Source organism: Hemicordylus capensis, chromosome 5 (assembly GCF_027244095.1).
Source record: "Hemicordylus capensis ecotype Gifberg chromosome 5, rHemCap1.1.pri, whole genome shotgun sequence".
Lineage (NCBI taxonomy): Eukaryota > Metazoa > Chordata > Lepidosauria > Squamata > Cordylidae > Hemicordylus > Hemicordylus capensis.
The window spans coordinates 257,775,533-257,800,623 of record NC_069661.1 but is presented as its reverse complement, the minus strand read 5'-3'; the positions used below and the strand labels follow the sequence as shown (position 1 = coordinate 257,800,623).

Sequence of the window (25,091 nt, the reverse complement as noted above, 5' to 3'; positions counted from 1 at the left end):
CCCCCCCCCACCGGAGGAACACAACCTCCCTCCCCTCAGTGCGTCTCCCCCCCCCGCCCAGCCCAGTCCTGGTATTGCCAGTGGGCAGCCCAGAGGAGAACGCTGGCATCAGACCTCAGCGTCCCTGCACCTCTGCCACGCACGCATCCTGGGTTCCTGAGGGCCCCTGTACAAGTCCCTGCTCAGCCATGCAACTCAGCAGGTGACTCTGGACCAGTCCCTTCTCTCTCAGCCTCGCCTACCTCACAGGGCTGTTGTGAGGATGAACCACATACACTGCTCTGGGCTCCTTGGCGGGAGAGTGGGAAATAAATGTACAAACAAAAAATGTACACACACAAACATACTTGCAGTCAGAGCAACGGCCTGTCAGGGCAGGGACCCACTGATGGGAGGAGAATTGCATCCATTGCCCCCTTTGCTAAGCAGGGTCCACCCTGGTTGCATTTGGATGGCAGACCACATGTGAGCACTGCAAGATCTTCCCCTCAGGGGATGGAGCCACTCTGGGAAGAGCATCTAGGTTCCCAGTTCCCTCCCTGGCAGCATCTCCAAGCCAGGGCTGAGAGAGACTCCTGTCTGCAGCCTTGGAGAAGCTGCTGCCAGTCTGTGTAAACAATCCTGAGCTAGATGGACCAAAGGCCTGACTCAGTACATGGCAGCCTTCTAGGTTCTAAATAAAATGCAGGCGCACACTTAGGCTGACGGCCTTTCTGCTTCACTTCCTCTGGACGGCCCCTTGTTCAGTCATGGCCACGACACCACCAATGTGGAGGGCAGCGAGGTCAGGAGAAATGCACACTGCATGGAGTGGGAAGGGTCTGAGCCAATACTGGACCTCTAGCAAGGGCCCCTCAACCTCGGGTCCCCAGATGTCCCTGGACTACAACTCCCATCATCCTCAGCCCTAATGGCCTCTGTGGATGATGGGAGTTGTAGTCTGACGACATCTGGGGACCCCAGCTTGGGAACGAACCCCTGCCCTATGAGGAGATGGCCCCAGGACCGCGGGCTCCTGCAGCAGCCCCCTGGGTGGGGAAACACCCCGGTAGGTGCCTGCCAGGGGCCCCACTTCCCTGCTCCCTGAGAGGTCACCAGGGACTTATCCTTGGCTTGGGGCGGGGGGGGGGTGAGAGAGAAAGGAGAAAGGCTCTCTTGGGGGAAGAGGGCGAACCCCCGCTCCGAGGCACGCGGGCCAGCACAGCCTCCCGCTAAGGAGATTAAAAGCTGTACTGGGAACCACGAGAGGCATTTGGCCCGGATCCCGGAGGGAGCCGCTGGCAGGAGCCAGGAGGAGAAACGGCGCCCCAGCCGCCAGCCCCACGGAAGCTGCAGGCAGGAGGTGGGCGGGGCCCAGCCGAGGGAGAAGAGGGAGGGCTGGGGGACAAGGGGGCAGCAGGAACCCCACCCCGGAGGAGCGACTAGATGACAGGAGCAGCAGAGGCTGCCCGGATTCGGCAGGACCCGTCTCGGCCAAGCTGGCGCCACGTGTCTGGAATTGGCGGGGCGGGGGGGGCGGCGTGAGAGGGAGAACAGCTGGCCGGGCAGGCAGCAAAGGCGCTGGAGGTCCGGCCCGGGCCCCACCATTCCCAACCCAGGGCTCCAGGCAGAGCACAAGCAGGCAGCATGGTGGGCCGAGGCAGACCCAGCCCGGGCCCTGCCGCAACTCCTCCCGAAGTTGCCGTTCTCTCGGCGGGCGCTGCGTCCAGGCCGAAGAGGGGCCGCAGCTCCAGCGGGGCAGCTTGGACCCCCACTCGCGCCGAGCACGGGGCGGGGGAGGCTGCAGCGGCTGCTCCGTTTCCCTCGCTCTGGAGCTCCCCCTCCTCCCCCCCACCAGCGCACGTCAGAAGCGCCCACGGGGGAGAAAGTCACAGTCAGACCCCCTCTCCCCACCCCACCGGCAATCGCGAAGATGCAAGTGCCCGCCCGCTCGCCCGCCCCAGACCAGCCACCTCCCCCCACCCGCGGGCCCGGGCCCGCTGCCTGCCTCCCAAGGGGACCCGAAGAGGCCCTTCGCGTGTCCCCCCTTAGCGCGGCGGACAGGCTCCCTTCCATCCACAGCAGCGCTCCCCCGTGGAGAGAGAGGGACGCCGCGAGCCCCGACGCCAGCAGGACTTGAACCCAGGAGCGGCTTCTTGTCCTGACGAGCGGCGCAGCTGCCTCTGCCCCCCCCCCCCCCGCTGCTCCGTCCGCTCCTCTCTCCGCCGCCCCAGCGCTCACGAGAGCCCTACCGGACGAATGGCCAGTCTGCAGGCGCCAGAGAGGCGCAAACGGACCTCTGGGGAACAGGGCAAAGAGCGAGCGAGCCCACCCATCCCCAGGGCATCGAGGCTGGGTGCGCAGGGAGAGACCCGGGGAGGACGAGGACGCCGCGGCGGGCCTTACCAGGGACCTGCAGGTAGAGGGAGACGAAGGCGGCGAGGTAGGCGGCAGCCAAGCCCAGCAGGAAGAGCTGCCGGGGGGCCAGGCGGGGCGCCTCCCCAGCGCCCATCATGGCTCGGCTCGCAAAAGCAGCCCCGCCGCAGAAAGATTCGCTACAATGTAGCCGTCCCGGGGCGGGCACAGAACGGAGCCCGAGCGCCAACGGGCGAGGGGGCGCGGCCACGATGCTGACAGCGGCCAATCGCGAGGGCGGCGCCGGGGGAAGATCCGCCTCCGGTCCCGCCTCGCCCTCGGGCGGGGGGAGCCTGGGGGCCCGAGTCATCCTGGCGCGTCCCCGGCGCCTGCTGATGCCGTCACTGGCTGGGCAGGCGGGAAAAACAAAACTGCCGCTGCGTCGGGCTGGGATCGCGGATTCGCGGGTGCAGAATCGCCCTTTCCTCGCCCTTCACCGGTAAGCAGGCATGTCCCTCTCGTCTCCATGGTAACGCACCGTCTGTGGTTCCGGGGGTGCCACGTGGTGGTGGTGGTGGGTTTTGAGGGATGGCGGCACTCTGCACATGCACAGGAGCGGAAGCGTGGAGTACTTTTGTGGGAGACGGGGTTGGGGGGTCAGCCACGGCTGCTGGGACAGGCCGGGCTTCACTGATGAATGATGGATTGTTGTTGCCGCCGAGGCTGGCCTCCCTTCTCCGCCCCGCCTGTCAGAAGAACTCGGGCAGCAGCGGGGGAAGCTGGGGAAGGGCCTGGAGAGAAAGAGGCAGGCCTGGAGGCGTGGCTCGTCCCGAGAAGCCCCGGGGACCAAAGGAGGCATGTCGGCGGCGGCATCGCCTTCCCAGAGCTCCCCTCTCTCTCCCTCTCTTACTCCCGCCCCAGACAGCTCTCCCTGACGAATGGTCCACCTCCTGCAGACAGCACAGCTCTCATTAACGTGGGGCCGGGCAGGAGAGAAAGGAGCAGATGGCGCAGCTCTACCTGACAAATGGCCAGCCTGCAGGCGGTGTAGCTCAAATCAATGCGGGTGGAGGGAGAGGAGCAAACAGAGCTCCAGGAAGCAGAGCTCAGCTGGGGACATAGAGACCGGCCCTGGCAGGCTAAGCGCTTCTCCTGTGTATCCGAGGGTGTCAGGCCCCAAGCAGTGCTAATGGGCAGGAAGGTCCCCCTCCTTGTACATTTGGTTAACTCTGGTTGTGCGTCTTCTCGAAATCTGAGGCCACACACTTGCCTTTTGTACAGTGAGCTGCTTCGTAAAGGCTGAACCTTTGAGCCAAAAATGCACTAAGCCACCAAGGACTGCGTCTGCACTGGGAAGGTCTGGCTGCCATGGAGGACGTGGAGTCGCGGTTTATGCACTTCCTGCAGCCCATCCGGGACCTCACCAAGAACTGGGAGGTGGATGTCGCTGCTCAGCTGGGGGAGTATCTCGAGGAGGTGAGGGGACCCTTCCTTCCAGTGTTGCAGACAGTGCGCGTGTGATGAGGTGTTTTGGGATTGGGCACCTAGGCTCTCCTGGAAACACCACCTCACTGTCTCTACCTGCATGTTATGAACACACCCAGCAGTGTTTATGGCCAGTCCAAGGTCTGAACACAGCATGCCTGCTTTTTGAGGTGCAGTATGTCTCACGGCCCCTCTAGCTTCCTGAAGTTGGAACACAGCTGGTGCTGTGGGAGAGGAGAGCTGGTCTTATGATAGCAAGCATGACTGGTCCCCTTAGCTAAGCAGGGTCTGCCCTGGTTGCATATGAATGGGAGACTAGAAGTGTGAGCACTGTAAGATATTCCCCTTCTTAGGGGATGGAGTGGCTCTGGGAAGTGTATCTAGGTTCCAAGTTCCCTCCCTGGCTTCTCCAAGATAGGGCTGAGAGAGATTCCTGCCTGCAACCTTGGAGAAGCCGCTGCCAGTCTGTGAAGACAATTCTGAGCTAGATGGACCAAGGGTCTGACTCAGTATATGACAGCTTCCTATGTTCCCTCAATTACATGTCAACTGAGACAGCTGCTTAATTTGTAATAACCTGATTCTCTGTTCCTCTTGATTCAAATATGTGGGGTTTTATTTGATCCCTGTGTTCACATGCTCTTATTCTGTAGCTTGACCAGATCTGTATTTCATTTGATGGCGGCAAAACCACCATGAACTTCATAGAGGCAGCGCTGCTGATCCAAGGTTCTGCCTGCATCTACAGTAAAAAAGTGAGTAGGTAGGTTGGTGGGGCAGCATAAGCTGGACAGATTAAGGGCTACACTGCAAAGAGATATTTCAGTTCAACAAAGTTTAATGTATTGAGTCTGAGAATGTATTTTAAGAGCTCTGCTGCAGGGCTGTGAGGAGTTGTAGCTTTCCCCCTGCTTTGCTAGAGATGCAAAGCAGACTTGGCTTGGAAGCGTTGTTCCCTCTAAGGTGTGTGTGGGCATGTGCCAAATCCCAGGCCCCCACTCAGAAGATTCTGGCGGGCACATAGTCTCTGCCACCCTGTTTCCTCCACTCCCCAGCTGGGAAGATTGCCGAGATTTCCCCTTCCCTGGCCAAGCTGCCCCCCCACCCCCACTGGGCCTCTTCCTCCTCCAGTTCTGGCTGCAGATCTCATTATGGGAGGGAGGAGGAAAGGAGGCAGCAGCTCCCCCCCTTCCCCAGGCAGCCCAGATGGAGACTGGAGCTGGGGGAGGAGCACAGGAGGTGGGGGTGGCTCTCCCCCCTCCCCCTACCGTGGCAGCTCCCCCTGGCGGGGGGGGGGAGGGGAATGGTGAAAATCCTCTCCACTTACTATTAAAAATTAGAGGGAACACTGCTTGGAACATCAAACACATGTTCTTGCACAACCGTTGTTCATTTTAGGGGGTTAATGTTTGTGGGCTGTGTCCTGACTAATTGCCCTTTCTAGCTCCTAATCACCTTGAATTTATTTTCTCAGGTGGAGTATCTCTACTCTTTGGTCTACCAGGCACTTGACTTCATCTCCAATAAGAAGTGAGCGAAGCCTTTTCTCTGTTTGGGGTAGTTCTTGCTACGTTCTGAGCCTGCTGTAGCTCTTTCGCACTCTTCTTCCATGAAATCTTTCTCTGCCTGATTTATTCTATTTATTTATTCAGCATGTTTGTATACTGCCCCAAATTCCTATCTTGATGGGTGGTTTGCAATTGTAATCCATTAAACCTTTCTCTGAACTGCTTCACTGCTCTAATTTAGTTATCACCATAATAGTTCTTAGTCTCACTTGTTTATCTTCTCTCAGAGTGTTTTGTTAGGGCCTCCATGTTAGAGCTGTCTTTCATCTTAATTCAGCTGAATCAGCCTGTTGCCTTTGCAATGCCAGCAGCAGAAAAATGTATACGTAGCTCCTTTTCCTTAACGGAACACTTTTCAAATAACTGAAGGTCTATCATATGGAATGCTTGTTCTGTACTGCCCCAAAGGATAGGACTAGATCTAATGGACTTAAGTTACAGGAGGGTAGATTTTGGTTGAGCAGTAGCAGAAATCTTGGAATGGCAAGAGCTGTTTGACAACGGAACTAATTACCTAGGGGAGCAGTATGCTCTCCCTCCCTGGAGACTGTCAAGCCGAGTTGAACACCTGTCTGTTGAGGTGTTCTAGCTCTGGATAGGGATGTGCACGGAACCAGCTGTTCCGTGCATGGCGTTTCGGCCGGTTCGAACGGGGGGGGGAGGGTTTGATCTCTTTAAAGATGGGGCAGGGCATTCTTACTCCTCCTGCCGCATTTCCCCCACTGGTGCTGCCTTTTAAAATGGTCTGGTGGTGTGGCAGCATACCTCCTTGCCGTCCTGGTGCCTCCTTGGACCAGAAGTTGCTGCTGTGTGTGCGCACGCCAGCACGCACGTCACAACGGCAACTTCTGGTCCGGTTCGAGGCGGCACTGGGGCAGCAAGGAGGTATGCTGCCGCCCTGCTGGACCGTTTTAAAAAGGCAGCACCAGTGGATGAAACGCAGCAGGAGGAGTAAGAGCACCCTCCCCCACCATCCTTAAAGAGACCCCCCTCCCCCCATACACACACTTTTGAACCAGCAGGCGCCGATTCCATGCACACCACTAGCTCTGGATGGCTTGCATTGAGTCGCAGGTTGGAATAGATGGGCTATAGGGTATTTTTCAACTCCAGAATCCTATGACAGCTTCTCCCTGACATGCTAGCTTTCTACAGGCAAGGCATTCTTGATGTGAATCCACATTAGGTTTCCTCTAATCTGCTGCGTAAAGTGGTACGATACAAAGGGGCTGTACTATCAGATTCTTCTGACCATGTCCAGAGGCCCTTAGCTAGGGACAGCAAGAAGATAGATTCTGAGGCCCATTTTTGATGTGGAAAGATTACCATAAAATTACCATACCCTTTCCCTTTGATAGGCTGCAATCCTATTATATGGAACCTGTTTAGAAGGTCATATTGCCATATGGAAAAGTTTTTTTTTTCAGATCATCCAGCATCTAGCCCCTTATGCCCCACTGAGTGAGAGGGAGGAAACCCCAGGGCCCACAATCATAGCACCTTCAAGGAGCAGCAGCTGGAACCCGACAGCAGCCTGGGAGGCACAAGAGGCAGTGGATGCTTCACACCATTCTCTCTCCACCCCCGCCCAAGTCTTCACTGGTCACCATTGCCTTTTGAAACAACAGCAGAACTTTATTATGCATAAATTTCTCTTGGGCCTGTTGTCAGACAGGCACGTGGGATATAAATATTTCAAATAAATATATAGTGGGGTGTGTGTGCTTGCTGACATACCACTGTGCAAGCACTGAGTCTGATATATGGTTTAAACTAAGCCCCATGTTTCTTTTTCCGCTGTGTAAATATGCTTTTACTTTGCTTCGTACTTGGGTTGCAAAAAGGTTTCTAACTTTTGCCCCATTTCTCCATCTCTGCTAAAGCCCTTTTGCAAAAGGGCCTTTAGCTTGCTGTACGGCTTTCTCTTGAGTAATGCTGCTGCTAATTACTGGTTATATAACTTTATCAGTGCCCTACTTCGAGTCTAAAGTGTCACTCCCTAAAAGGCCAATTTGCTCAAAAAGAAGAGAGCCTTTACCTCTTCTCTTCCCCACTACTCTTTAGGCGGGAGAAGCAGCCTGCGTCCGTGGGAGAGGATGGGACAGACAAAGATGCCAGCGCTGGACCAGTGGCAGAAGAGGAAGAGGTGGGGCCAGGAAGGTGTGCCCGGAAGTGTGTTGACTGTCCCCTGACATAGTCAAAGCTGTCACCTTGACTAGGTCTAGAACGCTTACAATGTAGGCTGAGCGGGGTGGACCACTTGGGTCCATTTGACTACTATACTTTTGCGGTATAAAATATCTCTACTTATTAGAGTTAGAAGCTTGGCTTCAGCAGGGGCATAACTACTATTAGGCATGGGGAGGTGGCTGCCTGGGGGCCCCCACGCCTCGAGGGGCCCCCCAGAGGCAAGTCACATGACTATATATTGTGAAGTGTGTGTGTGTGTATCAGCGAGGGGCCCATTTTAAAATTTGGTCTCTGGGCCCACTCCAGCCTTGTTACGCCCCTGGGCTTGAGTCTTTGTTTTGATAAGATGCCATCAGGCTTTTGGCTGCAGAAACATACAAGAAAATGCGGTAATTGATCTCTGTAGGTGGTGTTATGTTGAACCTGCCTTGAGCTGTGGGGACAGAGCGGGCTGGACATGACCATAAATGACAGGCATAAGGACTAGCTGTGTTTATTGTGTCGCTTTGGGTGTGTGTGTGTGTGTGTGTGTGTGTATATATATGTATGTGTGTGTGTGTGTAGAGAGAGAGAGAGAGAGAGAGAGAGAGAGATATGCATGCGCACTATTGACAGAATGTCTTTCTCCATGTAGTTCCTCTCTTTGGATGACATTCAAGATACTAGCAGAGCAAACATGGACCTGAGGGATGACCACCAGCGCAGCGTGAGTGCCTTTAGCAATGGCTGCTCTCTTTCCTCTCACTGGTGATCTTTGAGCTGAACAGGATACAAGAGAGCAGGAATTGAAGGGTGCAAATTGCCCACCTCATCCAAGGTACAAGGCTCAGGTGGCACATTTTTTAACCCTTTGAAAGAGCCAGTTCACAGAACGTGACCACCCCCTCACTTGCACATGTTGAACCACGAGTGGTTCTTTGTGTGGTCAGAATAAACAGCACACATATCAAGGCCCAACATGCTGAGTCATGGCTTGGACAGAAGATAATAAGTAGCATTTAAACCTTGTAGTGTCTACTTTAAGTCGTATTTTAAAAAGAAAAGACAGAAAACAACACCCACCACAAGTTCTTCTACCAGGCCCCCTTCTTAAAGTCTCACCATAGGATAAAAGATCAGACTGTGAAAGAATCTTCTGCTCATTTATGTAGGGGACATTAAAACATCCTGTGGCTGTTTGTTCCATAGGACAATGGTAGATTGCCTGATTATTGGTTGATTAAGTATGTGCTTAAACCTGCTGCCTGCTTATGTAGCTGGATCAGTCCTTTTGAGAGAAAACCAATAATCTTTTTGCTCTGTGGCCTTTCCATGCATCTCATGAGCGGGGGAGGGCTTTGTTCTCTGCATCTGGGCTTCTTGCATGCGTCTAGCTGGCCACTGTAAGAAATGGTGCTCTTGTGATTTCGACCCCTCTCGAATTGTATGCAGCAGTCTCCCCCACCCCCACTCCTTTATTTTCTAAGCAGGGAGCATTACTTGTTTTATGCCTTTCTTACCAAGGAGACTGATCCGTCCAGTTTGCACTTCCCTGGACTTCCTCCCGCTATGCCGCAAGTGCTTTTGCCCTTGATCCTTGAGATCTGCTGATCCCTGTGAAGGCAACAGCTGCCCCAATGCCAGCTGGAGAAACAGCACCACTTGGGCAGCCAAGGAGGGAGACTCTGCAGAAGTTTCTCTGGGCTGGCTGCTGTTCTCCAGCTGCAGATGTTTGGTGCCCCAGCAAGCTGCCTTGTCCCAACTTGGCTCGCCTCTTGATGCTGGCAGGCTGTGGCTCTCTGGGCTTCTGAGCGGAACGCTTTGCCAGTCCTTCCTGGACCTGGGGCCTTGTGCAGGCATGGCCTGTGCTCTGCCATTGACCTGGAGAAGCTGGGTGGCTGCCGGGTGGAGCAGGGCAGGGAGCAACGGGAAACCTTTCCCTACCCCAGGGCTGCGCAACCTTGGCCTTCCAGCTGTTGGTGGACTACAACTCCCATCACCTCTAGCCACAGCCAGGGATGATGGGAGTTGTAGTCCAACCGCAGCAAGTGGGCCAAAGTGGTGCAGCCCTGCCCTAAGCTGTGCCACTGGCCGTATCCTCTCTCCAGCCACGTTGAAGTCTCCCGTTTTGTCTTTCCAGGCGGTCAGCATCGTCCCCTTGACTCCCATGGCCCTGGTTCCTCCCGAAGAGGCAGAAAAGAAGGACAACCCCCTCCTCAGGTAAAGCCATCCCCCGATGATCAACATCCCCCCCCCGCCCGCCCCACCATGCTTCCTCGTTCTGCCCAGCTCCTCTGAGGCTAGCTTGCAGGCCGAAGGGGCTTCCATGCCCTGCCTCCTTAGCTGACCCCCAGTGTGTTTCCTTGCAGCCGGAAGGGGGAGGTCTTGGCCAGCCGGAAGGATTTCCGCATGAACACTTGCACCCCACACACCAATGGCGCCTTCATGCTGGAGCTGGCAGGACTCTCGCCCACGCAGTGCGCGCCCAGGAGGGACTGCGAGTGGGGCGATGGCAACTCCGTGGGTACGGACAGCACACAGCCCTTCTTTCCACTGAGCTGGTCCTTTGGTCACTGCTGAAGGAGAGCAAATGCGGCTGGGGCCATGTTTGCTGGAGGACTGAGGGCCCAGCTCACCAAGAGCCTCTTGTTCTGGCCAGGGAGCCATCTCAGCCTGCGTTCTCTGACGGAGTGAAGCGGATTGCTAGGAAACCTAGGACTCACTAAAGGAAGACATAGGAAGCTGCCGTATACCGAGTCAGACCCTCTGCCCATCTAACTCAGTATTGTCTACAGAGATTGGCAGCAGCTTCTCCAAGGTTGCAGGCAGGAGTCGCTCTCAGCCCTATCTTGGAGATGCTGCCAGGGAGGGAACTTGGGACATTTGCATGCAAGCAGGCAGCTGCTTTTTTCAGGGCGGCCACATCACACAGCACATAACTGATCTATGGAATTCTCTGCCATGGATGTGGTGATGGCCGCCAGCCTGGGTGGCTGTAAAAGGGGCTTGGACAAATTCATGGGGGACAGGCCTATCCATGGCTACTTGTCTTGACGGCTCTAAGCTACCTCCAGGCTCAGAGGCAGACTGCCTCTGAATACCAGTTGCAGGAAAGCGGCATGCCCTCACCCCTTGCCTGTGGGCTCCCCAGCGGCATCTGGTGGGCCACTGTGTGAAAGAGGATGCTGGACTAGATGGGGCTCTGTGGGCCTGATCTAGCAAGACCCTAACCCTAACCCGCCCAAGGCAATTAATTACCTAAATACAGCATGCAGCTTATAGATAGTACTACTCTCAAACCAGGAAGTGCTAGTTTGCATGGATTAAGGTGCCTGTCGTACTCCTGGACTAAATGGGAGTCTCTCTGTCTTCCTACAGAAGGCAGAATCTGTACAACCTGTATTTTCATCACATTCTTTCTGATCAGTAACAAAATTCATTCATTTTGGTTCATTCACCAAAATAGGAGGCTTCCTCTTAGCAAGGGTGAGGGTGTTTCTGTTCAGTTGCTGCACCCATAGGACCCCTTGCTCTTCTTTTGAAGGTGCTTCTTTTTGGGGCCATCGGCCTTCTTCGGTCCCCGGTTAGGCAGGCTGCATTGCTCCATAAGGCCTCTGGGTGGTCTGGAGCTTGGCCACTTTGTATGGGTGTGTGCATACAATCAGCACGGACTGAGGGTGCCTGTGTTGTCACTGACTGCCCTTCTTCCTTCCTGCCAGGAGCCCAGAACCTCGCTCCAGCAGCTGGTTCTACACCCTTGGAAGTTAGCGCTTGTGCAACGCCTGTTCTGGCACTGAGCTTCTCTGGGGAAGGAGGTAAGTTGTGGCTGGCCTTCTGCAGTGGGACGCAGCAGCTCTTTGACTGAGGGGGGCAGAACACACAGCATCACAGAAGAGCAGCCCCAGCTCTCCCGGCATGCCTCTGCAGGAGGTCAGGGCCCAGCGGGTGGGTCTGTGCAAAAGCCGATTGTGCCGGTTCTGGTGCAGGGCATTGGCTACAGTGCAGGCTGGCGGCAGCTGGAGGCTGAGTTCTCCAGAGGGGAGGCTTCAACGTGGAGCTTGGAGAGAGATACTTTCAGATGTGGCCTTGGCCTGGGCACTCCTCAGGCCAATAAGCTCAGTGGAGCTGCTGCAAGGATGGAGAGACCAGCTCGGCACTGGGAAGCCTGTTCACGTGGAGAAATGCCATGGAAGTAGGCCGCTGGGCCAGGGGGAGGGCGGTCACCCCCCAAAGTTGCTGTTTGCAAGGCTGGGTTATTAACGCTCATCTCTCTCATCCTTCTACCCAAACAGCAGGCGCAGGAGTCCCTGCATGTGACAATGACGACGGCTGTGATGACTTTATGCCGGCCATGCCGGATGAAGGCCTGGACGTCTCCGCAGCTGGGGTGGAGCACGTTGCGCATCAGATGGTATGTGGGGGCAGGGGGGGAGACACACCGGGAGGTTATCTGTTCCCACCTGGGAGCCTGCTCAGCTGCTAACTGTCGTGCTTCTCTGCTTTCCAGAGTGGCCCCCAGAGGAAAGGTTACGCGCTGCGGGAGAAACCCCCTGCCCCAGATGTCAATGCTCACGCAAAGGTACGGGTGGGAGATTGTGCCCCGTGCCCACCAAACATGCTTCCAAGAAGCAGCAGGGCCTGCTGCCAGCTGTCTCTGGGGGAACGTCGTGGTTGGGTTTTCACGCCTAGCACGGCATTGCAAGACTGCCAAACATTCTGCATATATCCAAGGGACTCGGAACATGGAGTCGGATGTGGTGGCGGCACAGATATATTATTCAGCATTAAGGATCCCTGGTTAAAAGAGCGGCTTTCTTTATGTGAAGCTGCTTTGTGGAGTCGGAAGCTTTAAAATGGTGGGTGTCGCAGATTCCGCTTCATCAGCCACTGCTGGCACTCCTCCTGCCACTGACTGCTATTAGAGATGGCGGTTAAGACCCCTTGTCCTGAAACGGAGAGAGGAGCTGCTCTGCTCTGACAGCGGACACAGCAGGGGTGTCTTGAACTGGTGGCTCTCTCTCCTCCTCCTCTTTTGAGATGGGCGTGGAGGGTGGGACGGGGCTCTCCTGCAGGCCTGCTGGGCTAGCACCAGTCTTCCCTCTAGCCGCAGGGATTCCCAGACGTTGTTGGCTACAATTCCCACAACCCCTAGGTATACACACAGCCTGGTCTGTAGTTCTTGGTCACCCAGTGAAACTGATCAGCGATGGATTCAGGGCAGGCACAAGAAAGTACATTTTTGCACAGTGGTTGCAACACGATGTATTGGTGGCTGTGTGGTTTTAATATATGATTAGACACACCACAACTGTGTTAGCTCTGAGGCAAACTGCCTTCTGCTGTCATACCTTCCCTAGTGGTTGGCCATGGTGTGCAAAGGGATGCTGGACCAGGTGGCCCTCTTGCCTGATCCAGCACAGGCCATTCTTACGTTCTGCCCTCCACAGCTATCGTTCTACACACATGCATACAGAGACATTCACATTCTTGTTGTTTCTCCGTATGTCCCAGGGCCAAGCTCTGGCCTTCTCAACAGACTGGTCACTTCTGAGCCCTTGCCTGGTCCAGCCTTATGACTTGACGCTGTCCTCTTCTTCCAGGAGATGCTGGACCCCTGGCGCAGCCTTGACCCTTTCAGCTCCTCTGATGACAAACCTCTGAAAAAAGGTACTGAGGGAATCGGGTTTGGTGGTTTGCGGACAGGACGTTTCCTCCTTGCACCAAATCCTGGATGCCTGAGTTGAGAGAAGCTCCCCCTCCTCTGTCCCCCTCCTCTCTGATCTTTCTCTGGCTTCAGGCAGGCCTTTCACGGTGCCCCGTGGCCTGGACGACGTGCCTGGCACCAAGCGGAAGAGGAGGCTCTCCAGCAAACTGCAAGAATTCACCAAGTGGTTTTCGGCCACAGGTGAGTTCTGCTGCTCCTGCCTAGAGCAACTGCCACTGAGTGGGGCTGGAGAGCTGAAGGGGATTCGACAAGGCCCAGACTTGGCCAGTGACACAATGGGGTGAGGTCTGAGGCAGCACGTAGCACTCTCTTGACCAGAGGCTTCTGTTCCAAGCCCTCGCCTTGCCTGCTCGCTGAGTGTGACGAATGCAAGCATCCAGTCTCCCCCTATAGCTCAGAGCGCCTCTCTTCTGCTGAAAAATCCCTCTCTCTTTATTTAAAATACTTACATCCCTCTCCTCCAGTGCATTACTGCTTGGAGTGGCTTACAACATTAATAAAAGGGATACAATATAGAACACTTTAAAAATTAATTTTAAAAAATTTAAAAAGATTAAAAGGTCAGGCTAAAATCACAATTAAAAGGACACATTTTAAAAGTTTTGAAATAAAAAGTCATCCATAAAAGCTGAACACTAAGAAACCTACAGCTATAAGCAGCGGGTTAAATAGGTAAAAGCCTTTCTAAAAAGATACATCATGAGTTGTTTCTTAAAAACACGGAGGGAGGGAGTATGGAGAAGCTCTTCTGGGAAGGGTGGCCCAAAGTCAAGGCACAACCGGAAAGGTCCTGTCTCTAGTCACCGCCAGCCAGATCTCTGCTAGTGGTGGGGCCATGAGAGAGACTGAGATGCTGAACCGAGGGCCCTGGCAGGTTCCTATGGGCTCCTCTCTGGTATACTTTCGTTCTTTGATCGTGTGGATCCTCTGGCCTTAGAATGCCTTGGTGCCACCTTGAAGTGTGTGGGAGAGAGGGGAAGGAAGGACGCTGGGTCAGAGAAGTCTATCTCGGTGCCATCTCCGTCTAAACATACTTTCCTCATCTCCCCAGAACATGACAAAGCTGGCAGCCAGAGAAGCAGGAGGAAGGGCCCAACGTTTGCTGGTGAGTGCGGGGGCTGGTGGGGGAGAGGGAGGGGCTGCCTGCCCTTGGCAACCTCCAGGCAGACGTGGAGCCTTGCAGTCCTTTTGGAAGCCACAGACGTTGCTTCAGAGACCACAACCTTTGAAAGTCACTGCTGCTTTGGGGGCAGGAGCAGCACTGGTGGCATCTCATCTTCCTACTCAATGGAGCTGAGATGCTCTTAATCTCAGATGGCCCTGTAGCCGGTGGATGCTGGCCCGCTTTCCCACACGGAGAACCTCCACTTCTCTGCTGCTGGATGAGGTCATTTCATGTGGATTATCCTTCCCATGTGCTCCAGAGGCAGAACTATGCTCAATAGCCACCTTCTGAATTTCTATCTTCTCTGGGAGCACTTCCCTCAAGCATGCAGCGACCTGGACCTACATTTCCCAATGTTCTTGTGCCTGAAGGAAAGACCAGTGCTCAATTCCAGCCTAGAATACCCCCCAGCAGCATGTCAAGCACTTCTCAGTCCTTACTGTCTTGGGCCCCAAAGTTCTTCTGTAGGGGCACCAATGGTTTTGGAAAGATTCCTCCCAGTAGCCACCTAATTGCACCACAAACACAGGGCCCTCATCCCTGATGCTGCCAGCAATTGTCCTGGCTGGCCCGGCGGGATAAAACGATGAGGCCCTAAACAGCTGTCCTGACCTCAGGCCTCCAGCGAGGGAAACGAGAATGACCACACCGCAGGGGGCAGGAGCAGCTCCATCCAGGCCTTCAGGGCCTCGTTGTGAGGCCGACTGTACTGGAAGGAGCCCGCGAGCACAGCATCCCCAGGCACCACAGAAGCCTGTCGAGGAGCAGGGGGAACAGAGGGACCATCCGACCGATGATCCTTCACACCCCATCACTCCAGAAGGCAACCCAGAGCTGGTGAGACCAGGGCCAAGTGCACCCCCCCACCAATGCTTCCTGTAGACTTGACTGAAGCGCCCGCCAGTATAGTACCTGCGGATTTTTAATCCTCCACTGTCCCACCAGCCTGGCAGGCTTGGTTCAAGGACATGATTTCTCAATCTCTTCAGTCCAAGAAGGATAAGATTATCCACGCCCCCCCCCCCACTCCTCACTCTTCTGAAGAATCAGGCTATGATTCTTCAGACCCTCGCAATCCAGATCTTGTCCCACATGCTCCTGACCTGCTGGACCAGGAACCCAGGCCCAGCCCTTTGTCCCAGGAGAACCCGAGGCACCCAGGTATTTAAATCAGGATCTAGATTATAAAGAAGAGGGGAATGGTAAGATTACCAACATACGGGTTCCTTTTCTAATTCTCAAAGGTTGTTTATCTCTGATTATTTTGCCCTATTGTTGAATAAGGCCATAGCTATTGCACTCCCAGGAGCTCCCTTCCAGTTCTAAAGGGGTACTTGTCTTTCAAAAAAAAAAAAAAGCCCAGTGTTTTCCAGGAATTCCAGCACAATGGCTAATACATTTTATAATTTTCCCCAGGAGGCATTGGACCTTCTTAAGGTTCCTTCCACTGATGCACCAGTGGTGACCCTCCTATTTGGAGCGGTGCTACCAAAGGTAGTGACAGCTCACTCAAGGATGCATCAGATAAAAGAACTGAGACATTTTATTTATCACATTCTCTTACTCAGGAGAGCCCATGAGGCTTCATCTTTCTTTATCCAGTTATCATTGCCAGAGCATCTGTCCTCTGGGTGAATGAATTGGTTCAAATCCTGTCTGCTTAAAACCAACGTTATAAATCCAAAAGGCCTTTATGGCTGATGCCACCCTAGATTACATCTGTTTTGCAACTCCATCCACACCATCCACTGTTGTGGCCCGACACAAAGTAGGGCTAAAACATTGGCAGATGGATGCCACTTCTAGATCTAACCTAGCGTTGGTGCCTTTGGGGAGCTTTAAGCTATTTGGGGATGAGGCATTAATGGTTATACTTATAGAAACCAAGGATAAAAGAGAGGCCCTGCCAAATGCCTGTAGAGAGGAGTGTAGACAAAATAAAAAGCTATTCTACTCCTTTTGCTCCTTCATGTCCCAGTTCAGGCCAAGGGAGAAGGACAATTGGTCCCATCGCCCTTATTGGAACAGATTTCATTCCGGTAACAAATCCTCCAGCCAAAAATACCAGGGCTTCACAGCCCAGACCAAAACTGCCAGACAGCAGTCCTGACTCGGCACCCCAATGGGTGGGGCATTGCTTAACAGATTATTTTCATGCTTGGGAGCTCTTCATTATGGACAAGTGGGTACGGCAGTCCATACAATTTGGTTACAGAATAGAGTTGACCTTCAAGCCATCAAACAGATTCTTACCCACTCCTATTTCACACTTGCCTACCCAGCATACAGGCCTTCTTTAGGCCATCAGTCACCTGACAGAGATAGGGGCCATAGAACCAGTGTCCACATCCCAACGGGGCTGGGGGCCTACTCTTTTCTATTCACGGTACCACAGAAGGACAGCTCACTAAGAGCTGTCCTGGATCTAAACAAATTTGTAAGACACAGAAAATTCAAAATGGAGATCCTTCGGGTGATTGCAGAGTCAATTCACCATTAGATTATTTGGCATCAATAGACCTTATGGAGGCATACTTGCATGTGCCGATCCATCCAGCTCCATTATGAAGGCAATGATGATCAATACATGGCACTGCCCTTTGGCCTCTCTTCGGCACCCAGAATGTTCCCAAAGATAATGGGGGCCATTAATAGCATTAGTCTCAGAGTCCAGGGAGTCCAGATATTATTATTTTTTTGGACAATCTGCTGATAAGATCTCCAGACATGACATCTGCCCTAACAGATGTAGGAAGAACCCTTCAAGGGTTGTGCCCGATCGTGGCTTTCTTGTCAACAAGACCAAGAGCTATCTATATCCGACATGGACTCTACCACCTGGGGGTCTGATAGACACCAGCCTAGACAGGCTAATATTACCTCAGGATCAAATTCAAAAGCTCCTGTCCTCGTTGTGATCCTCTGATGCTCTCTTTTTGTCTCTTACCTGCCTACATCTGTGGGACAAAAAGCCTTGGCATCCACCATAGCCAGATGGATTAAGGCCTGTATTGCCTTGGCTTCCAAGCTCTCGCCTCCATTCTGTGTTTCTGCACATTCTACAAGGGCAGCCACAACTGCGGCAGCCCTCTCTACTAATGCTCCGCGTTCTGACAGATGTAGGGCCACTCTGTGGTTCTCTCCCTCTATTTCCACGAGACATTATAAGATGGATGTTTACTGCTCGGCAGAGGCAGCTCGTGGCAGAAGCGTGCTTCAACAGGTACTCCCTCTGCATTAGACTGGGGAGTTCCCACCCAGGGTAGTCAGCTGTGGCAAGTCCCACATGAGATGTGCTCATCCAGCCGCAGAGAAAGGAGCAAGGGTCACTTACTGTGAAGTACGTGGCTGCTTCTTGCTGCTGGATTTGAGGACCTCTCGAGCCACCTGCTCGGGGTTCCCGGGCCCACTACAGGGACTTACCTATGTTTTTCTTCAGGGCAATCTAGTGTAGGCTACTTCCTCTGTTCTTTCTTGGGGTTTTTTTGTTACTGGGCTTCTCTGTCTTTGGACTTGACTATTCGGAACTGGGCAGCATTATCCTGCCCAGGCTTTTAAAACTTTGCTAGCTAGTTAGCTAGCATAGTTCTGCCTGTGGGATAACCCACATGAGATGTCCTCAAATCTAGCAGCAAGAAGGAGCCTTTAGGGCAAGTGACCAATACTCCTATCCCCAAATGGACAGGCAGGTGGCCCCAAACTCCAAAGAACTGCTAGCCCAAGTAGCCTTCTGTTTAATGAATAATAGTGATAATTAATAATGTAATATGGCGGTGATGGAGCCCCTGCAGAGAGAGGGCTTGTGAGATATGGGGGAAAGCCTAGAACTGACAGAGATGCTGTGGAAACGGGAGCATGAGTGGGTGAGGCTGGGCAAGGCTGGCTCGGGAAGAATTTCTTACAGAATCAGGTCTTGGAAAGGGATTTGGGAGGCAGCCTGGTAAGAGAGGGAAGGGGAGACCCTTCTGATGGCCGGGAGCAGCAAGGCAGGAGTCACAGAAGGTGGCTTGTGAGTTCCATTAGGAGGACCAAAAAGCAGGGGCAGGAAGTACTGGGAAGGCTAACATGACTTTTGCTGCCACTTGCAATGTGTGGAGTTGTTGCCCAGAGATGAGAGCAGGAGGGGGTGGGCTGAAACGGAAGCGTGGCCTTGTCGAGGGGCCTGATCCTTGGCTTTCTGGGCAGATCTGGAAGTCCTGTACTGGAAGCACATCAAGGAGCGTCTGGCTGCCCAAAGGAAGCTGCAGAGGAGAATGGTGAGGAAAGGAGTCTCTCTGCCTCTCTGTCAGTCAGTTTGTTCACTGCTTTTCTGCCAGTGCACTTGTAAGTTGCCTTTGAAATGGTAAACAGCAGCATATGGGCTAATGGACTTACTACAAAAGGGGCAGCAGGGTGGTCGTGGTTAGGAACATAGGTAGCTGCCGTATACGGAATAAGACCACTGATCCATCTAGCTCAGTATTGTCTTACACCGATTGGCAGCAGCTTCTCCAAGGTTACAGGCAGGAGTCTCAGTAGGGATGTGCACGAACCGGCAGACGGCCGGTTTGGGGGCAGGGGGAGATACCTTTTAAGGAGCAGGGAGGATTCTTTCCCCCCCCAGCTGTGTTTCCCCCACTGTGCTCAACATCGCTGGCATGGGGCGGCAGCCTACCCTCTTGCCGCCCCGGTCAGTGTCAGACCAGGAGTGGCCGGTGCACATGTGTGATGTGTGCACATGCATTGGCCACTTCTGGTCTGACACTAACCGGCGCAGCAAGAGCGTAGGCTCCCACGCCAGCGATTTTGAGCACAGTGCTGGCGGGGGAAACGTGGCGGGTGGAAGAGCACCTTCCTTGCTCTTTAAAGGTAACCCACCTCCCAGACCAATCTGGATGTCCAGAAAAGGACCTCTGAACCGGTTCATGCACATCCCTATCTCTCAGCCCTATCTTGGAGATGCCAGGAAAGGAACTTGGAACTTCCTGCATGCAAGCTCTTTCCATCCCCTAAGGGGGATTTCTTACAGAGCTCACCTGTTGTCTCCCATTCACATGCAACCAGGGTGGACCCTGCTTAGCAAAGGGGACAATGCATTATCTGAAGTGACAAATCATGATTGCAATTGGCAGACAAACCAGAATTTTAAAAAGACAGGTACCGCGTGGGTTTGCAAGCCATTGTTTAATCCATGGTATCATGGCCATCACTTTGCCTCCAGGGGCGGCTGCTGCATAGAGATGCGTGCAAACTTATGAAGCTGCATGCAGAGAAGACTGAAAATGGGAGTGGGACAGGGAACCAGCTCTAAACCATGGTTTGCCTGTGGTTGGTTTGGAAGCTCAAAGCACGGCTGCCCATCTTTGGGCCACGTGGACAGGATGTGCGAGGAGCCTGTTCAGTGAGTCAGAGGCAGGGTCAAAATGAGCCTGGTGCTTGTGTCTTCCTTCAGCAAGGGCCACTGCTGGCCCAGGCATTTGAGGAGCCTGACCCTCTGGAGGAGGAGCGGGAGGACGACGGCCTGGACCACCTCGATGGCGGAGGGGCAGGTACCTCCTTTGCATAGGCAGTGGGCGGGGGGGGGGGGCGGTCTCTGCTAAGGAGCTGTTCCTTACCAAAGGCCAAACAGTGACCAGTGGCTTCCTCACCATCCTTACCTATCTGTGCCATTCCTGGCTGGGCGGGAGGTGTCCTCTGTCCAAAGAAACACAGGTCTGGGGCAGCCCATCCAGCATGTTGCCGTGCTGGGCATCTTAGGGCCAGTCTAAGAGAGCGAGTGGATCAAAACAGAGTTTCTCTCTGACAACTGCATTGTCTTGTGTCTTCCTCTTCCCTGATCCACTTCCACAGATGACCTTTTGGAGCATGAAGACATTCCCCTGCTGGAAGCCCCAGAGGACGCACCAGAGGGCATGTTAGGTAAGGGGCCCTGGCCTGCGTAGTGCCTCTTGCCAGGGAACGAAGCCTGCACCAGGCTGGAAGACAGTTGTTGGCCCACAGCCAGCCACAGAAGGGTGCGCTGCTCTCCTGGCTGCATCTTGAAGGTGTTAGCAGCAGTGGGTGCTGGGAACTGTAGTCACAAAGCTGGGCTGAGGCAATCCAGGGTGTACACTTGCACAAAGTGATTTGGTCTGCACAATTCTACAATTCACGACTACACTTTAAAGAAACAAACCCAAAGGGGACTTAGCCCGCACTGACAGATGACGAGGAGAGGAGGGATGCTGTGCTGTCAAGGGGCAGCTCATGGGATGCTGCAGATGAGTGGGAGAATGTCACGTGGCGCTGCAGACCCAGAGTGTCTTGGCTAGAACCCATCAACTCCCTCTGCCTGCAGAGTATGCTCCAGTGCATGTGAAACTGGACAATTGCAGGATGCTTGAGTTCATCTCTGTACATAGTTCAGAAACTTTCATTCAAAATGTGGCAGCGAGATGGGTTTCAGGGGTACCCTGGAGAAACCATATTATGCCTGCTTTAAAACAATTGCCCTGGCTGCTGATATGTTTCTGGGCAAAGTACAAAGTGCTGGTTATTACCTTTAAAGCCCTGAATGGCTTGAGGCAGGGCTACCTTAGAGAGTGCCTTCTTCTGCATGATCCCCCTCGCACATTGAGGTCATCTGGAGAGGTCCATCTGCAGTTACCACCAGTACATCTGGTGGAGACTCAGAGCCGGGCCTTCTCTGTAGCTGCTCCTGGCCTATGGAATGCACTCCTGACACATAGCTGCAGTTTAGGCTCACTGTCGGCCTTTAAGAGAGCCCTGAAAACTTACTTGTTTGGCCTGGCCTTCCAAGGTTTTTAAATTGTTTTTAAGTATTTTAATTGTTTTTATGTTGGTTTTAGCAGTGTGTTTAAATGGTGTTTGTTTTTATGTCTTTTTAAACTTGTTGTGCACCGCCCAGAGCCTTTGGATGGGGCGGTCTATAAATATAATAAATAAATTAATCCTCTGCCACAGAGTCCCACCACAGCCTTGGGCAAGTCACCTCATCATCTCAGCTGTAATTCTCCACATGCAGAATGAGTTCTTGTGGAGATGGGAGCATACAGAGGTTTTTGCACAGATTGAATGAGAAATAAAGATCTCCTCTCTGCCTAAAGATGCCTGCAGCTTCCGCCATATTAATAAAATTAAAACAATAGCATTTATTTAAACAGTAATCAGTGAGGAGCAAGCCAGTCGGTTAAATGCCTCCAGAAGCCAGAAAGTCTTCTGGAAGAGGGGAAGATCTCAGCTTAACTTCTCAACCCTTCAAGAGAGCTGCTGCCTTTTCAAGGGGCGGTAAGCCTTGGAGAGGACGAATGCGGAGTGAGAATCTGGAGGGGATGTTCACTGCTCAAGTGCACACCCATGCACAATCCTCTTATTTCAGCTCCGGTAGAAGGTGAGGGTCAGGACGAATGCGTGCCACCACCATGTCAAGGTGTTTGGGGCACCTGACACTTCTGCATTTCCTTTACAGATGCTGGTGAAGTCCCCTCCTCCCTCAGCTATGAGGAGCTGGTGCGGAAGAATGTGGTACGTATCCTGCTCTCCTGGGAGAAGCGGCCAGAAAGCGGAGTGCCTCCAGCCTCACTAGATCCAGGCCTTGCAGCGCCTGCCATAGTTTAGCCTCACTCTTCCCTTCTGGGGGAGGATCTTCTGCAGGCTGCTGAAGAGCCACGATTCAGCCATTTAGCTGTGTGGTCGCTGTGCTCCCTTCCTCGTTGAAGTGCCTGTCAGTACGACTTGCTGCCGCTGGCCTCGGAGCTGCAGGCAACTGGAAGCCGCCTCTGTGGGACAGACTTAAAAACCAGCACTTTGATGCCAGACAGGTTCATGGGGGGCGGCGGGGAGAGGATCTTCCACATGCCGACATCCTCTGAATGTCGGATGCTGGGGTCAGGCAGCTGTGTGGAAACAGCACTTGCTGGCACGTAGGAGCTGCTGACGGTTGGCCGTGTTCTGCTGCCTTTTGTTTGCTTTCCCAGCTGCAGTCACTTGCATGGGGTGAGTTCAAACACAAGACGAAGAAATGCTCGGTCCGGCTCTTGGGAGCACAGCAATGGCAGCTGTGCAGTCTTGGCTCTCCTAGCTGCCAACATGGGTCTTTTGAAGGGCGGGGCAGGGCAGGGCAGAGCGTGTTTCCGTTTTGTCTTCTTACTGGCTTTATGTTTTGCATCAACCCCCAGGAGCTATTCATGGCCCATTCCCAGCAGTACGCGCGAGAGACGGTGCTGTCCCGGCATGTCCGAGACTGGGAGGAGATGATGGGGCCGCAGCTGGAGGAGCAGGTACAGAGCAGCAGCCAGGGGGGCAGGGAGGGGGGCCTTCTGGCAGCAGTGGCCAGCTCTAACCTGCCCCCCTCCTTGCACAGGAAGCCCGGGCAGCCTTTGACATCCACAGCTACGGGGACCGCCTGGTGTCCAGCTGGGGCCAGGTGGGCGAGTGGTGCTCCTTTGCCAGACTGGTAGCTGGCCAGCCGGCCTTTGAGGTCTGCCGTTACATGCTGGCTTCCCTGCAGCTTGTGAGTATGGTGGTGGCAGGGCTGGGAGGGGAGGCCCCACTTGCTTGGGCGGTCTGGGGGTCCCCTCTCTGCTTGCTGTGAGCCGCCAAGCCCTCCCGCTCCCCTTCCTCGCTCTTGACTCTCCCTTCCTGTCCTCCTTGGCCATCTGTCATGCATCTTTCGGCCTTGAGAACGTGGTGCTTTCCTCCTCCAGGCCAACGACTACACCGTGGAGATCTCCCAGAAGCCAGGCCTGGAGGCTGCCGTGGACACCATGGCGCTGCGCCTGCTGACCCAAGAGAGGGCCCACGAGCGCTTCCGCACCTACACAGCCCCCTCCCTCACCCAGCCGTGACTTCTCCGCTTTGCCTCCCTCTGCAGCCCACACATTCGGTGTCTCCCTGTGTGTGTATCTAGTAATCTCGCTGTACAGCTTCTCCCAGCCTTTCTGTCGTCTTGCTGTAATAAACTGTATTCGGGTAGAGTGCTCAGTTCCCCCTTTGAGTGCTGCCCTGAACAAAGGGACAGGAGCGCCCTTGCTGGATCAGGCCAAGGTCTGCCTGCCTAGTCTGGGAGCTGGTTTTCAACAGTAGCCAGCCAGGTGCCTTCAGGGAACAGGCAAGGCCTGCACCTCGATCCCAGGATGGGGTTGCCATAGTCGGTTTGCAATTATTAAAACGTAAAGACTCCCATGAGCCCGAAGGGGGCCGAGCAGGCGAGGAGGCTGCCTGTGGTACCTCAGCAGAACTCACTCCTCTGGTGTTGCCCAGTGAGAGTTGGAGTAAGCAGCGACGTGGCCCAGTTCCCAGATGACACCAAACTATTTGAAGGAGTGAAATCCAAGAGATTGTGAGGAGTTCCAAAAGGATCTCTCCAAACTGGGGGAGTGGGTGACAAAATGGCAAACGGGGTTCAATGTAAGCAAGTGTAAAGTGATGGATATCGGGGGGAGGGGAGAGACTCCAACTTCACATATACATTGATGGGGCCTGAACTGTTGGTGACGGACCAGGAGAAGGATCTTGGGGGTCACAGTGGGCAGCTCCTTGAAAGTGTCGACTCAGTACCCAGTAGCTGTGGGAAAAGGCCAATTCCATGCTAGGGATCATTAGGAAGGGGGTTGGAAATAAAAATGCTAGTATTATAATGCCCTTATACAAATCTATGGAGCAGCCACATTTAGTGACTGTGTACAGTTCTGGTCACTGTATCTTAAGGAGGACATTGTAGAACTGGAAGAGGTGGAGAAGAGGGCAACCAAGATGATCAGGGGCCTGGAACACCTTCCTTATGAGACAAGGCTTATAGCATCTGGGGCTCCTTACCTTGGAAAAGAGGCAATTATGGGGACACAGGACAGAGGTGTATCAAATGCATGGAGTAGGGAGTGGTCAGAGAGAAAATGTCTCCCTCTCTCACATTAGAACCAGGGGTCATCCCATGAAATTGGATGACAAAAAGAAGTACTTTTTCTCCCAGTGCATAATTAAACTATGGAATTCTCTGCCACAGGATGTGGTGATGGCTTCAAAAGGGGCTTACACAAATTCATGGAGGACAGGTCTATCAATGGCTACTAGTCTGGTGTCTATAGGCCACCTCCAGCCTCAGAAGCAAGATGCCTTTGAATACCCTAGCAGGGGAGCAATGGTACCCTGTTTCCCCGAAAGTAAGACCTACCCTGAAAGTAAGACCTAGCAGTAATTTCTGATGTACCGCTAATTGCCCTAGTGTATTTTTTGGGGCTAAAATTAATATAAGACACTGTCTTATTTTTGGGGAAACACAGTAGGAGAGGGTGAAAGCCTTCACCCCCTGCCTGTGGGCTTCTCGGGAGACATCTGGTGGGCCACTGGACTAGATGGGCCTTGGGCCTGATCCAAGAGGGCTTTTACGTTCCTTCCATTCAGTCTCCCCCAGGCATGGCTCACTGCCCCGTCTCTGGGTCGGGGAGGATTGGCTCATTTCAGCCTCTCCAGTAGCTGAACTACCTGCCCTCAGTGGAGCGTGCCTGCTACATCTCTGGGCTACTTTCCAGGTGGCACATCCCGAACAAGGGCTCTTACAGAAATGGTACGCAATGCTTTTATATGCCAATTTGTTGTAAACCACCCAGAGACAGAAGTTTGGGGTGGTCTACAAATTTGAAAAATAAACAAGTAAATGCTCTATAAA

General features: G+C 53.7%; 2 protein-coding genes across 4 annotated transcripts in view; one reads left to right on the top strand and one right to left on the bottom strand.

Moving 5' to 3' along the window:
* Positions 1-2,719, bottom strand: part of LMF2 (lipase maturation factor 2) — a 20,045-nt gene extending 17,326 nt beyond the window's left edge. Inside the window, exon 1 of the mRNA XM_053252832.1 lies at positions 2,386-2,719. Coding sequence (XP_053108807.1) covers positions 2,386-2,704 — 319 coding nt within the window. The 5' untranslated portion in view covers positions 2,705-2,719. The remainder of the gene's footprint in view (positions 1-2,385) is intronic.
* On the top strand, positions 2,542-25,091 carry NCAPH2 (non-SMC condensin II complex subunit H2). Of its 3 annotated transcripts, XM_053252833.1 has the most exons (21): positions 2,542-2,833; positions 3,616-3,810; positions 4,473-4,574; positions 5,294-5,349; positions 7,452-7,533; positions 8,212-8,283; positions 9,697-9,776; positions 9,926-10,080; positions 11,276-11,371; positions 11,849-11,967; positions 12,064-12,135; positions 13,157-13,223; positions 13,354-13,461; positions 14,333-14,386; positions 18,632-18,702; positions 19,878-19,974; positions 20,276-20,344; positions 21,894-21,949; positions 22,603-22,704; positions 22,788-22,937; positions 23,131-25,091. In XM_053252833.1, the coding sequence occupies exons 2-21, from the start codon at positions 3,703-3,705 to the stop codon at positions 23,269-23,271; spliced, it is 1,857 nt and encodes a 618-aa protein (XP_053108808.1). In that variant the 5' UTR covers positions 2,542-2,833; positions 3,616-3,702; the 3' UTR covers positions 23,272-25,091. The 3 variants fall into 3 exon arrangements, 2 of the variants coding, with proteins under 2 accessions (XP_053108808.1, XP_053108809.1); XM_053252834.1 differs by lacking the exon at positions 3,616-3,810; XR_008307926.1 differs by lacking the exons at positions 22,603-22,704; positions 22,788-22,937; positions 23,131-25,091 and adding an exon at positions 21,589-21,815 and having other exon boundaries at positions 21,894-22,031.